Source organism: Lemur catta, chromosome 3 (genome assembly GCF_020740605.2).
Source record: "Lemur catta isolate mLemCat1 chromosome 3, mLemCat1.pri, whole genome shotgun sequence".
NCBI classification, from domain to species: domain Eukaryota; kingdom Metazoa; phylum Chordata; class Mammalia; order Primates; family Lemuridae; genus Lemur; species Lemur catta.
In genome coordinates, this window is record NC_059130.1 from 29,014,003 (window position 1) to 29,029,633 (window position 15,631).

The following is a 15,631-nucleotide window of genomic DNA, read 5'->3' on the forward strand; positions in this document are numbered from 1 at the left end:
AATAGCCATGTAGATAATATATTCAACAACCTGTCTATGACCAGCCTGGGCAACATAGGGAAGTCCCATCTCTACCAAAAAAGAAAAAAGAAAATTCAAGATATGCTGACACTAGAGGCTAAGGCAGGAGAACTGCTTGAGCTCAGGAGCTTGAGCATGCAGTGAGCCACTGTACTCTGGCCTGGGCGACAGAGGGAGACCATCCTTTGTAAGCTCCTCACAACTCTTAAACTGGGACCTCAAATTCAAATGTTCCCTGTTTAAGTAGCTGAAGAGGGCCAGATATATCACATAACAGGAAATTGTGAGGACTGTGGCAAACAGAAGAATGCAAGCAGCAACTAAAAGAGACTTGCCAATACTGAGCCCTAGCCATCATCATCCAGAAAAATGTGAATCGATTATTGCCAGATGTTCTGATTTTTTTTGAGAAGAATTCCAAATTTTTAGGTGAAATGTCCAGATTTGTAAATTTTAGCAATCATTTTTTCAAAACTGTAGAAATCATCACAAAGAATCATATATAACTATTACTTTAAACACTGCAATTCCTCAGAGCTATCCAAGGCTGTCTTTCCCCCCCCTCTATATTTTTTCCCTAGGGAAATATCACAAATGTATGCAGTATGTTTGGTTCCTGTATGTGTTCCTGTATAGTGAGACACTCATATATCACTGATAAATACAAGAAATGATACAGGATAATATGGAAGTTGTATGGTTCATACATGATTTTTCAAGGCATATAAATATTCTGTAGCACAAAACTAGCATCTGAACAAAGAGTATTACTAACTCAAACTAAACATAGAAAGCCGTGGAGCAATGCAGTTCTGTTCAAAATCTACATTCATCCCACATTCTACCTCTTGGCTCCTGTTGGCCACAGACTTTTCTCCAAGTGTTCACTGTGTGGTTTCTCTCAATCTTTGTGAAAAATAAACAAACAAGGACAATAAACTAGAACCAGCTATCTCTGGCATTGCTACATTTATCTGCCAATGACATTCTTTTGTGTCTACAATTGAGCAGCTTCAATCCTTTCTATCCCCTTCTATCAAGCTACCTTCATCTTTTCCTAGAAAGTTAACACCTATGTTTACTGTATTTATTTATTTATTAAGCAATTTAATCTTTTTTTAACTGCTTCTTTTTAAAAAAATTTTTTTTCTTGGTGCTCTTGTTTACAAAGTTGCATAAGTTTTGAGAGTCTGCTCCCAATTCTTATTTTATCCAGAAGCGCCCTTTTATTTTTAATGAAAGATACTGCTAAACAAAATTTTCCAAAAACTCAAAGCGAAATGCTCTTATCTCCAGCCCAAACTTCTCTACTGATCCCCAGACCTAGATGTCCAATTGCCTGCTCAACATCTCTACTTCAATGATCTACAGTCACCTCAAACTTTGTATTAAAAAGCAAACTTGTGTTCTCCTCTAAATCTGCTTCCTCCTCCTTCAGTCTCAGTGGAAGGCACCACCACCCTAGTAGACTACCACTATCATCTTATCTAGACCATTACTAGCAAGTTTCCTTGTAAATTATTTTTATCCTCTCCAATTCAGTGTTAACACAGAAGCCACCACTTCTTTGTTTTCTCTCTTCTCAATTGTTAAAAAACATTTTCTAGATGTTACAAATGCATTATCTAGATTTCTTTCATATCTTTTTATATCTGATTGAAACAGCTTTTATGAAGATACCTAAAGGTATTCTATAAAATAAAGTCCTCCTGAATGAATATTCAGTTAAATTTCACAATGCTGTAAAATTTTCAATGCTTAGATTTTTATTATGAGACATACAGGGTTAATAACATATACTTTCTGTAACATAGAAGCATTTAAAACAACTGGATAATATATAATAAAAATCCTGCCAGGCACAGTGGCTCATTCCAGCTACTGGGGAGGCTGAGGTGGGAGGATCACTTGAGGCCAGGAGTTCAAGGCCAGCCTAGGCAACACAGCAAGACCTTGTCTCTAGAAAAAATTTTTTAAATTAGCAGGCATTGTGGAACGTGATTGTAGTCCCAGCTACATGGAAGGCTTAGGTGAAAGGATTGCTTGAGCCCAGGAGTTCAAAGCTGCCTGACTGTGCCACATTGCACTCCAGCTGGGCAGCACAGCGAGACCTCATCTCTATTAAAAAAAAAAATTCTGCACACTAACAGACATCTAATGAGCCATTTCTCACTACACAAATTGTATAGTAGCCATTTTGCATAAAAAAGATAAATCAGGCCGGGCGCGGTGGCTCACGCCTGTAATCCTAGCACTCTGGGAGGCCGAGGCGGGTGGATCACTCGAGGTCAGGAGTTCGAGACCAGCCTGAGCAAGAGTGAGACCCCGTCTCTACAAAAAATAGAAAGAAATTATCTGGCCAACTAAAATATATATAGAAAAAATTAGCCGGGCATGGTGGTGCATGCCTGTAGTCCCAGCTTCTCGGGAGGCTGAGGCAGTAGGATCGCTTAAGCCCAGGAGTTTGAGGTTGCTGTGAGCTAGGCTGACGCCACAGCACTCACTCTAGCCTGGGCAACAGAGCGAGACTCTGTCTCAAAAAAAAAAAGATAAATCATTTTTCCTGGTTTCCAAAAGTTGTGTAAATTTTTCTTTTTCTGATAATGCTACCTTGTCTCAAAATACAAAATTAATGCAAAGATATTCATTCCTTTCTTGCTTCTTACATCTAAAGAAAATGAGAACTTTTAAGATAACATTACAAAATACATTTACAAAAACAAAAAGAGAGATCTATTAAAAGTTCATATGCATGTGTTAGGCAATCAGCAGAAAATAATCTATTTCTCTTAACAAATAACAGGTGATAAAGTAACTCTTACCTGTCAAGGTCTGTACTGCCCTTTCACTGGAAGGCAGTGGCTCCTTTCTGTGAGGCCGATTTAGTGAAGCGTCCTGTGCAGAAAAGAGTCCAGGACTGTCAGCTAATTTCTTCCGGCCACTGGAGTTAGGGTTTGAAACTCTGCAGCTGCCTATTGCACTTGTGAAAAGGTTCGTATGTTCATCACTGCTGGCTGGCTCAGAGTTGGGAGTGAATCCTCCAAGGGATAAACTTGGAGAACTTTCCGAACAGTCAATCTGTAAAGGTGTCTGCAATCCCAAGGCCAATGGACTAGAATCTGAAGGCTCTCGGTGGACCCACTGTTCTTCTCTGTTTATTAAGCTTTTTGAAGGAGAGAGATGAGGGCAGGACATGTGACACCGGTGCTTCTCCTTATGTTTATATCGCTCTCCAACAGCATCCTTTCCAAATCGATAGCGCTTCAGAGACTCCAGGACAGATCTTGAAGAGCCAGGGTCCATGGAAACCTGGGGCTGTTCAGAGGATCGGTGTTCTCTGTGTTTGTGACGGTGCCTATGTTTGTGCTCAACCATCCAACCATAGGCCATCTCAGGAGGGACGCTGGGGTAGGTACTCATGGAAAGAAGGGGAGTCCTGCTGGTTGTAAGAAAGGCCTCCTGCCGAAGTAGCTTATGCTTTTTCTTATGGTATTTGGTGGGGTTGAGAAGTAAATGACCAGCATGCATATACGAAGGAGGTGGAAGTGGAGTGGTGAAAGAAGGAGATGGAGGAGGTGGATAAAGAGTGGGAGGATACCTTCCATAGTAACCTAATCCTATGGGAGCAGCTGTAAGGGGTGAAGGAGAATAAGGCATGCCATAGGAGGGATAGAATCCAGTACTAGAAAGAGGGAAACTAAGGCTGTGCATAAAAGGCATTTCAGCCATTGCCTCCCTCATCTTAGGGGGTCTCCCTCTTTTCTTTTTTAAGTCAGGTTTTCGAATGTAGTGCAAAGGGTCTAAAGGAAAAGAAGGGTGAGTATAGAAACTATTAAAGTTGATTCGAAAAATAGTCGGCAGAAGATCTCGGGGGATAAAATGATGACTTCGATGGGTGATCCGAATTTCACTTAGACGACTTATTAGTTCCTCCAGTTCTGCAATAAAGTCTGGATCCTGTCTATTTCGAAGTTGGGGATATTTCTTTTTCCGTTTTCGTTTCTGCCTTTTCATCTTGTCATAGCTGAGGTAATCATGATTCCTGCGCTTACACTTGTGTTTGTGTTTTTCTTTAAGACTGCTTAGGACTGTAGAAGTTTCAGGGGGAATCAGAGAAACATGCTCAAAAGAATGCCTCCTCTTTTTTTGCCCACAAAATTTCTCTGCCCTGTCTGATGTGCTGTTATTATCTGTTCCAATTCCACTATCACTGGGAATGGTCTCATCACTATGAGACTCACTAATTGGGGAAGGAGTAGCTTCTTTTAGAGATGTGAGTTCACTCAAGTGTGAAGGAGAATTTGGCAACAAAGTAGGAGGAGACAACCGCCTCCTCCCCTTTGAGGCCTTTTTCATTGCAAGAGTCTGAATCATACTGCCCTGTCTGGAGTGTAAATGCAAATATGGCACTGAACTGGGTTCAACAAAGCCTGCATCACTACTTACAGGGCTCTGACCTCCACTAGTCCCAGAAGACTGAGAGCAAATAGGTGATGGAAGAATCTCAGAACCACTAGCAGATGAAGGCAGCAAAGGGGGAAGAATCTGTCCTAATGCTGACCCAGCTGCCTGCTGAGCTGTTTGCTCAAGGACAGCAAGGCTGGCAGGGCTACCAGTAAGAATGCCATTTAAGACAGTTTTTGGTTTGCGACCCCTTCTCTTTCCTATGTAAATGGTTCCTTTCTTACTGACATTTATCTGTTGGCCCAATTTAGAGCCAAATGTGGCAGCAAGACTTGATACTGTATTATGGAGTTTGGATTGCACTTTCCCTTTATTACTTGATTCTACAGAGCTTGAAAGAATCTGATTCAACAGTTTCTTTCTCTTTAAAGTTTTCATTTTATTTATTTTGCGGATAATTGTTTTCATTAGTTGTCCATTGTTTCTCTTAGTAATTTTTTTATCTGGTTCCATCTCAAGGTCACTCATACTACAGATACTTGGCCTATGACTATCATCTAGATCATCTGGATCCTGAAGTTGATCCTCGCTCTCAAAGAAATCACTGCTACTTCTATGGTTGTCACTTTCAGACTCTATCTTGCTTGGACTTTCGGTGGCAACGAATGGAGCCACTGAGAGTACAGGTGGCTTCATCTTGACTGGTGACCTCATTTGCCTCTTAGGCCTGCCTCTCTTTTTTGGAAAAGGAGACACAGACAGACTTTGTTTGAAGGAAGGAATTTCAATTTCTGGCTGTAAAATTGGGGGTTCTTGTTCTTCCTTAGATTGTAAAGAAAAAACTTTAGAAGCAGGGATTTTTAAAGTCCTTTTAGGTGGACCTTCCAGTTGAGGCATTTCTTTAGATTTAGGTCTTCCTCTTTTGGGCTTATAAATATCAGACAAAAGGTCACTAGAGACACACATACCGGAGGACAGTTTGTGAGTAGCAAAAGACTTATGAGATGGTTTTTCACTATCGGTTAAGAGAGCAAGAGATGGAGCTGTGGATTTGCTCAACTTTGGCAATCGGCGTTTAAGGAAGTCATGATCTATAAATGAAGGTGGTCCAATGTTTTTCATAAACTTGGCCGGCTCAGAATTACTATTTGATAGTGAGCTACATGAAACATTTTTAAAAAGCTCTGATCTTTCTAATTCTAGCCCTTTTGGAGACCGGCATGTGCTTCTTGCCACCACTTTAGTCCACCGAGGTTTTCGTCCTTTTCTTTTTTTTAATGGTTTGGACTGCAAACTATTACTTAGGCTTTCAGCAACTTGGCAGTGTTTGTCTGATGCAGTTACTGCACCAAGTTTTAGAAAAGGCTTGCTACTAAATAAACTAGTGAAGTTAACAACTGAAGGAGTAATAGTATGAATACTGGAGTCAGTAGTCAAACTTGGCTTTTTTCCGAGGGAAGAACTTATTCTTGGAATATCTATATGGGTAGTTTTTGAATCACTTAGCTCTTTATCAATCCCTTTACATTCAATACTTATACTATGACCCATTGACCTATGACCAATGTTCATGTGGGAACTCTCTGAAGTAAATTGGTTCTTTCCAACAGATTCAGAAATTTCTTCCATTAGTTCTGTGGTAGGACTTAAAAGTAATGGATTAGGAGCCAATTGTGAAGAAGTTTCAGGGATACTTCTGTTTAAAGGATTAACAGATACAGTAGGTGATGGGGAAGGGAGATTGCTTTCTCCTACTGCACTAAAAGGGGATTTAGCTGTAGATGCATCAGAAGCACCTCCCATTTGAAAGTCTGGAGAAGTGCAATATACGGGAGGTTGCTTTTCATGCTTTGAGGTTTCATAAGATCCCCTTTCACTGGATGAGAAACTGTCTTGCTGAATGCATGTTCCTTCATTAAATATTTCTTTCTCCAAATTAATGATTTCTTTTCGAACTGAGAACTTTTCCAATATGCTTTCTTTATTCTGCCGTATAACATTCTTCTCAAAAGTTTTGCTGGTGGCACTGTCTTTCATGGATTCAGAAAGTTCCTGACTTTCATGATTATTGATGGTTGTACTACAAGAAGCCTTAAGTGGTTCCTGAGTGGGAAGCAGTGCTTCGGCTTTAAGGTTTATGGCATCTTTACTGACCAGTCCTGCCAAAGGACAACTCATTAGTTTCTTTCCAATGTCCTTATTAGCCAATCCCATTGCTGAACTTGCTACAATCTTCTTTGCACAGTCCTTGGTCACTAGGCCAACAGTAGAACCCAATTTTTTTCCCAAGTCTTTATTAACCAGTCCAACCACAGTGCCAAGTCCTAACTTCTTGCCAGACTCCTTATTCACTAAACCTGGAACAATACCAATTCCTAGCTTCTTTCCTGAATCCTTGCTCAGCAATCCTACTGTAGTGATAGTTCCTGGCTTTTTGCCTAAGTCTTTATTAATGAATACCGCTGTGGTGCCAGTTCCCAGTTTTTTCACAGAGTCCTTATTGACCAATCCTACTGCCGCATTAAACATTGGCTTTTTCCCAGGATCTTTAGTTACCAATCCAACTGCTGTGCTGATAGTTGGCTTTTTTATTAAGTCCTTATGTATTATTCCAGCTACAGAGCCAACACCTGCTTTCCTGATCAAATCCTTGCTAACCAATCCTCCTGCAGTGCCAGTTCCTAACTTCTTCGGTTTTGTCTTGGAAGACTTGGAGGGAGGACAAGTAGCAATAAGCTGTGCCAATTTTTCTGTTACACTAGTTCCTCCATTAAGTAATGCTCTGTCTTTTAAATCAGGATCCCGACTACCAACAAGAGTAGGTGGTGTTGCATTAATATAATCTGCCATTTCTGAGTGCACTGGAGATAGTTTCTTAGACAAAGGATTGTTTTCTCCCTGTGAATGAAGATGGATGATTTCTTCAGACTGGCATTCAATGGCTGCAACATCATCTGCTTTCTTGTAAAATTTTGAAGGGTCCTAAAATTTGAACAAGAAAAAGATTTCAGAGAGAGAGAGTAAACTTTATACCACTTTGGCTTAGCTTTACAATCCAACAAACTAACTGATCATGTATTAGATTTCAGAAATATCTCCATGGTATTTTTTGACATTTTTTAAAATGGCATATCAATACTCTCTACTTTCATCTTACTTTTGACTGACTAAATATAAACGAAGCATATGGATGTACTGGTTTTTTTTTTATATTTTGTATCCATTCCAAGCAGAATGGATGTACTGTTTTGGAAAAGAAAAATATTTTTAGTCACAGTATTCCATGATCCTCTTTTAAAATAATAGTTCAGTGCCTACCTTTGTCACTGACTCCAATGATTCCAAACCAATATAGGACAATCTCTAACCTACTTCTACTTAGTTAACTCATTTTAGATTATAGTACTGAATGAAGAGTCCAGTTCTCTCTTAATATGGAATATAAAAGACAATTTAAAAAATCATATTTTCTGTAGAATGTGTTTTTATATAAAATCTTTGAGTTGAAAACAACATTTAAGTCATTTACCGTAAGTTGCTACCTAATTCATAAATCTTCACTATATACTTTAGAAATGAATTCACTACTTCATACAAGACTCTTTCTTTTGGAAAATCACTGAAAAGTTCTTCCTAACTATAAAATACGCATGAAAGATTTGAACGAATGTAAAACACACTGTGTTTGTGGATAGGAAGACATAAAAATGACAATTTCCTCTAAACAAATTTATAAATTTAATGCAATCCCAGTAAAAACACTACCAGGATTTCTTTCAGCAAATAGAAAAATTGACTGTAATGTTCACTGGGAAAAATATACGTACAAGAATAGCTAGGAAAATCTAAAAAGAAGAAAAGCAAAAGGATAATATACCAACTATTAGATTATTTTTAAAAGCCTCAATCTTTAAAACAGTACAGAACTGACAAATGAAAAGACAAAAGAAAGAACAGAACAGGATAGAAAACATAAAACCAAATTCAAGTATGTACGGAAATACGCAAAATCTTTATAAAAGGGAATTTGGTAACAATTAGAAAAATTCCATATGCATTTAACCCTTTGACTCAGAAATGCTACTTTGAGGGTCTATCACCAGATATACTGGTATTTAGAGAACAAAGCTCTAAAATACACCACTATTTAAACAGCAAAACCCTGAAACAATCCAAATGGTTATTTTGAGATCACGGGACTGGCTGAATAAATCATGGTATATCTCTACAATGGAGAAAAGAACGAGGAGTATCAATATACTGCTATGGAGTGATCTGATGAGCCAAATGAAAAAAGCAAGATTTAGAAAAATGGTTATAATATGCTACCTTTTGTGTAAGAAAACAGGGATGGAGGATATGAATAGATATACCTATCTAATTATATTTAAAAATGAAAGAATAAACCAAAGTAATGAAAACAGTGACCTATGGGGAAGGAAGCAGGAATAGACGTTAGACCTCTACGCTTCTAATTTTTTAGTGTTTTTTATGTTGGAAATGCTTTACATAATTTAGAAACAAAATTATATCATAAAGAAAATTATTCCAAATCACTAAATTTTGAATATAATGGGAACATATACATCTAACTATATAGAAAACTAATTATAAAACCACATGGAAAATAAGTATTTTGAATTACTTTAACACAGTATTTAGACTCCACATTTTAAATCCAAAAAATTACCCTTTTAAAAAATCTTAAATTGCACCCAGTGAACACGTTACTGGTATAGTTATTTTGAACCTAGATACATGACTGATAGATACACAGATCAAATAATTAAGCATGTGAATGTCATTAGGAACCAAAATTTGGAGAGTAAGAAAAGAAGATACAAATACAAAATCAAAACAGTAAAAGCCTTGTAATTTTAAGTCGGAATTAGAAATATGTCGAGTCTATCTAGCTCTGCCCAATAAAATGCCTAAAAACAATGACAAGCCAGTATCAATGAACTCACACTCAACACTGTGGTCTCTAAATACCATTTCCCATTAAAATGAACCAAGGCTCCTGTAGAAATGACTGTTTCAAAATATTAGAAAGGAAATGTAAAAGATGATCCTAGGGACAGGTATATACCTCGTTCAATTCACTTTGTACCAATAACTCTACTTTTTTGTTAGAAATTTTCCATAATAAAATGTGTTTATTAAAACAAAGTCCTTCCCAAGAGCAAAGTGAAATATTACTTTTCTGCAACTTTCAATTACTACTCCACATCTCACTTTTTCGAATCACACATGAAGTCTAATTCCTCTTCTTCTGAACAGCTTGTCATACAATTTAACTCAACCAAGATATTTAACCTCCTGATTCAAGCAGTTTCATTTCTTTCTGGTCATTTTCTGATGGACATGTTTCAGGTTATAAATATTCTACTTAACATGTGGCACCTAAAATGAAACACAATACAGTCAATACTTGATTGACTTGGAATAAAAGGAACTATTTCTTCTTTTGGACAATTCTGCCGAAGGGGAAACTGGCTTGACAGTCTCATACACTATTGATATGCACAACTTGAAATTAAAGAAACTCCTTAAACTTTCTTCACATTCTATTAAACAATCTCTTTCTTTACTATTAGGTTTACTTTTTAAAACTTGAAAATTAAAACGGTTTATTGTTATAAATATTTTTAAATATATTTATGATACTTCTAATTTTAAAAATTACCCTTAAAATGGAGGCACAGTGGCTCACACCTGTAATTCTAGTACTTTGGGAGGCTGAGGTGGATCACTTGCGCCCAGGAGTTCAAGACCAGCCTGAGCAAAACAGCCAGATCTCTTCTCTACAAATAATGAAGAAATTAGCCAGGCACGGTGGCACTCATTTGTAGTCCCAGCTACTAGAGAGGCTTAGAGAAGAGGATCACTTGAGCCCAGGCATTTGAGGTTGCAGAGAGCTATGATGATGTCACTGCAACTGTAAGACCCTGTCATCCCCCAACCCCCAGAAAAGAAAAAAAAAGAAAGAAAGAAATGCAAGGGGACAGGCATTGCGCAGGCTGGTCTCAAACTCCTGGGCTCAAGCAATCTTCCAGCCTTGGCCTACCAAAGTCCTTGGATTATAGGCATGAGCCAATGTGCTCAGCTATATGTGTTTCTATTTACATTTCAATACCTAATATTTTGAATGTCTTGTTACATGACTTTGCTGGCTATCTGTATTTCGTTAGCAGTGAAATAGCTGTTCAAGTTCCTGGTCCATATTATTTGTCTAAATTGTGACTTTTTTTAAATTTCTAATTTAGAAGGCCCCTTATTACTTTAGAAATATTCCTTTGTTTCTCATATGTTGTACATATTTTCCCCAATCTATCAACTATCTTTCACTTCGTGTTATTTTTCCTGAAGAGAAGTTAAAATCTTTTATATATTCAAATACCTAGGAAAAACTGTACCATACCTCACATAGTCTATAAATCCTTACAGCCACCATATGATGCAATTACTATAATTGTCTTCATTTAATAGATAAAAAATAGTTTACAGGCCGGGTGCGGTGGCTCATGCCTGTAATCCTAGCACTCTGGAAGGCCAAGGCGGGTGGATCGCTCGAGGTCAGGAGTTCGAGACCAGCCTGAGCAAGAGCGAGACCCTGTCTCTACTAAAAATAGAAAGAAATTATCTGGCTGACTAAAAATATATATAGAAAAAATTAGCCGGGCATGGTGGTGCATGTCTGTAGTCCCAGCTACTAGGGAGGCTGAGGCAGTAGGATCCTTTAAGCCCAGGAGTTTGAGGTTGCTGTGAGCTAGGCTGACGCCACGGCACTCACTCTAGCCGGGCAACAGAGCCAGACTTTGTCTCAAAAAAAAAAAAAAATAGTTTACATACTGGCTAACTTGCTGAAGGTCACTTAACCAGCAAGTGACTAAGGAATGATTTAAACATAGGCTGGGGCCAGGCGCAGTGGCTCATGCCTGTAATCCTAGCACTGTGGGAGGCCGAGGCGGGTGGATCGCTCGAAGTCAGGAGTTCGAGACCAGCCTGAGCAAGAGTGAGACCCCGTCTCTACCAAAAATAGAAAGAAATGATTTGGACAGCTAAAAATCTATATAGAAAAAATTAGCCGGGCATGGTGGCACATGCCTGTAGTCCCAGCTACTCGGGAGGCTGAGGCAGTAGGATCGCTTAAGCCCAGGAGTTTGAGGTTGCTGTGAGCTAGGCTGATGCCACGGCACTCACTCTAGCCCGGGCAACAAAGCGAGACTCTGTCTCAAAAAATAAATAAATAAATAAATAAACATAGGCTGAATTCATAGTAAAGTTCTTACTATTATATAAAATAGTCTCTTTAGCTTTATAGTTTTGTTTTCTTATCCTTGGAAAAACCATGTCCTCCTACAGATGACAATCTTCACTACATTTTCAACTAATACTTCTATAGTTTCTTTTTATTTTTACTTTATTTACTATCTTAAAACTTTTAAAATATAACCTATGGGTAGGCAAGCAGCCTTTATCCCAAAAGGTTATCCCACTGTTCTAAGAATATTTCCACTATGCATTTCACGCCCACAGATTTCAAATACATGCATTATATATTCTTATTTGTATTTGGGCCTTTCTCTAAGCTCTTTTGTTTTGTTTCATTCATATTTATGCTTATTCCTGAGCCACTAATGTATGAATACCATAACTTCATAATAACATGTTTTAATACTCGAAAAGACTAGCTTCTTTTCCTTTTGTATTCCCATAGAAATTCATTTTTTTACAACATTATTGAGATACAACTCACATACCATAAAATCCACTGTTTTAAAGTGGACATTTCAGTGGTTTCCAGTATATTCACAGAATTGTGCAAACATCACCACTGACTTTAGAACATTTTCATTAGGCTCCCTATTTTTACCTGTGTACACTTCCAGATGAACTTGAGATCTGACTGAAGTTTTAGAAAACTCCAAATGGCTTTAACTTTATATATTAATATAGGGAAGAAAGGTATCTCAACTTTAGCTCTACAATAACAAAGTAATTTATCTACTTAAGCATGCATTTTGGTGTATCTGGATATTTACAGCTATATAAATCCTAAACATTTGCTATTGTTTATTTCTAAATATTTCACAGATTCTGCTGTTACCTTTTAATTAATAAATTTTTGCTGTTATATTTCCTAACTCTAAATTGGTGGTATTCAAGAACACTACTAATTTTAGTCGATAATCTTGAATTCTTTTTTCATCAGTTCATTTTTTTCAGTGAATATTTATTAAGCACCTAATAATTAAGTGCTGACAATAACAGCAGGAAAAAACAACAACAAAAAAAAACAGGACCAGGCCTGGTGGCTCACGCCTATAATCCCAGCACTTTGGGAAGCCCAAGCAGGAGGATCACTTGAGGCCACGAGTTTCAGACCAGCATGGTCAACATAGCAAGATCCCGGCTCCATAAAAAAAATCAGAAAAATTAGCTGAGTGTAGTGGCACATACCTGTAGTCCCAGCCACTCAGGAGGCAGAGATGGGAGGATCGCTTGAGCCCAGGAGTTCAAGGTTACAGTAAGCTATGATTGCGACACTGTCCTCCAGCCTGGGTGACAAAGTAAGACCCTCTCTAATGGCAAAACAAAACAAAACAAAACCCAAAAATACCTTTCTCCATGGAGATTTTATTCTAATGCATGAGTGGAGTAGAAATAACATGTAAAATGTTCAATATCAGATGATAAAATGTGCTATGGAAAAAAATCAGAGCATGGAAGGAGAAAGGATTAGGGTTGGAGAAGATTTACAATATTAAAATAGGTTGTCAGGAAACTTCTGATTGAGAACTTAGATTATATTTGCACAGAAACCCAATTGGGAAAAGAACAATACCAAAAAAAAGCAAAGGCCCTGAGTCAGGAGCTTGCCTGGTATGTTCAAAGAACAGTAAGTAATCCAGGTTTGCTACAGTAGAGTAAGCAAGGGAAGAGTAATGGGGCAGGAGATAGGAAAACAGATATGTTTTAGTCAAAGAGAGGGGAAGCCATTGGCAGATTTTATGCAGAAGAGGTATGCGACTTAACTCCATCCATTCAACAAATATTTGTTGAGTTCCTACTCATTATTGAGAATATGTCAAGGAACAAGAAAAACAAAAATTCCTATTCTCACTGAGCTTATGTTGCAGGGAAGAGGACAGGAAAGAAAAACACAAAAAAATTCAAAGAATATTATTTGTTAGAACATGGTAATTGCTATGGGAAAACCAGAAAGCAACTGAGTGCTAGGAGAGGATTTGCAAAATTAATAATTAGGTCATTAGGTGCAGGCCTCACTGATCAGGTAACATTTTAATGAATACTGAAGTGAAGAAATCATTAACAAGAATATAAAAGAATGCTAGGGACACAGGATTTAACCAACTAACTGAGGAGAGTAATATGTGGTCTTGGGTTTCTGTGCTACATTATTGTGTTCACTTTAAGCTGTTTAAGACTTGAGATTTTACTCTGAATGAAATGCAAAGCAGCAGAGGGTTTTGATGAGAAGAGTGAAATGATCTCACATCTCCACGTAGTCCTTCTTGCTGCTGTCTTGACAAAAGCTTCAAGGGTAAAAGCTCAGAGCCTTGTTAGTAAGCCATACAGTTATTGTGATAAGAGATGACAGTGACTTAGATGAGGTCAGAAAGAGTGGAAATTATGAAAAGATAACAAAGACTAGTTAGAGGAGACTGCAAATGACTATCTGTTCAAGTTTTAGACATGTTAAAATTCAAATACCTACTAAACATCAAAGTAGAGAACTCTGGGAAGAAAGATTCAAATTTGGAAGTCAACAGCATATTGATATTTAAATTGAGACTGGTTGACATAACCAAGTGAGGCTGACTGTAAACAGAACAATAAAAAACTAAAGACTAAGAACACCAAGGCATTGCAACATTAAAGATCAGGAAGACTGAGGAGTCAGAAGGTAAGAAGGGTGGAAAAAAGAGTATGTATTATCTTGGAACACAAGTGAAGAATGTATTTCCAGGAGAGACAACTGTTTTTTTTTTTTTTTGTTTAAGACTAGTCAAGTGCAGTAGTGAGGAGGGGAGAAAGGAGACAACTGTTTTAGTTGCTGCCAACAGGTTGAGTAGAAATGAAAAGATACATTTCTTTGTTGGATTTAAAATTATACGGGTCATTGGTAACCATGCAACACCAGTTTCTTTAATGAGGAAGGGCAAAAACCTGTTCAAATGGACTGGGTTTAAAAGAGAATGCGTAGAGAAAAATCTAAAAAGTAAATAGCAAGGAAAAGAGAGAAATGGGGTCATAGCTAGAAGATAAAGTGGTATCAAAGTACAGTCATGCATCACCTAAGGATAGAGATAAGTTCTGAGAAATGTGTCTTTAGGTGATTTCATTGTTTTATAAACATCATAGAATGTACTTACACAAACCTAGATGGTATAGCCTACTATACACCTACGTTGTATGGTATAGCCTATTGCTCCTAATGCTACAAACCTGTACAGCATGTTACTGTACTGAATACTATAGGCAATTGTAATACAATGGTAAGTATTCACTTATCTAAACATAGAAAAGGTACAATACCAATATGGTATAAAAGATAAAAAATGGTACACCTATATAGGACACTTACCATGAATGGAGCTCACAGGACTGGAAGTTGCTCAGGGTGAGTCAGTGAGTGAGTGCCCAGTGAATGTGAAGGCCTAGAACATCACTATACACTAGTGTTGACTTTATAAATACTGCACACTTAGGCTACCTTAAACGTATTAAAATTTTTTTCTTTCTTCAATAATGAATTAACCTTAGCTTACTTTATTAACTTTTAAGTTTTTTAACTCTTTCGTAATAACATTTAATCTAAAACACAAACACAATCACAACAGTATAAAAGTATTCTAAGTTTTGTTCTACTTTAAATTTTTTTTGTTTTTTTTTTTTTTTACTTTTTAAACTTTTTTGTTAAAAACTAAGATACAAACACACACATTAGCCTAGACCTACACAGGGTCAGGTGACAGGAATATTCCTCTCCCTTATAATCTCATGGGACCACCGTTATTGACCCAAATGATGTTGTGTGGTGTATAACTATAGTTTTTTCTAAATGTGGAAAATAATGGCAGCTTTGTATTCTCAAAGGAAATATAGCAGTGAAAAAAAAAGATGAAGTTTTATATATCGATCTATATGTGTACATGGGAATATGTTAATAAAATCTACT

At 37.4% G+C, this 15,631-nt stretch overlaps 1 protein-coding gene across 7 annotated transcripts in view; it reads right to left on the reverse strand.

Moving 5' to 3' along the window:
* ASH1L (ASH1 like histone lysine methyltransferase) overlaps nt 1-15,631 on the reverse strand; it is a 182,927-nt gene that overhangs the window by 112,548 nt on the left and 54,748 nt on the right. For all 7 annotated transcript variants that reach the window (XM_045545305.1, XM_045545311.1, XM_045545308.1 and 4 more), the window contains one exon: nt 2,844-7,407. In XM_045545305.1, coding sequence (XP_045401261.1) covers nt 2,844-7,407 — 4,564 coding nt within the window. The remainder of the gene's footprint in view (nt 1-2,843; nt 7,408-15,631) is intronic.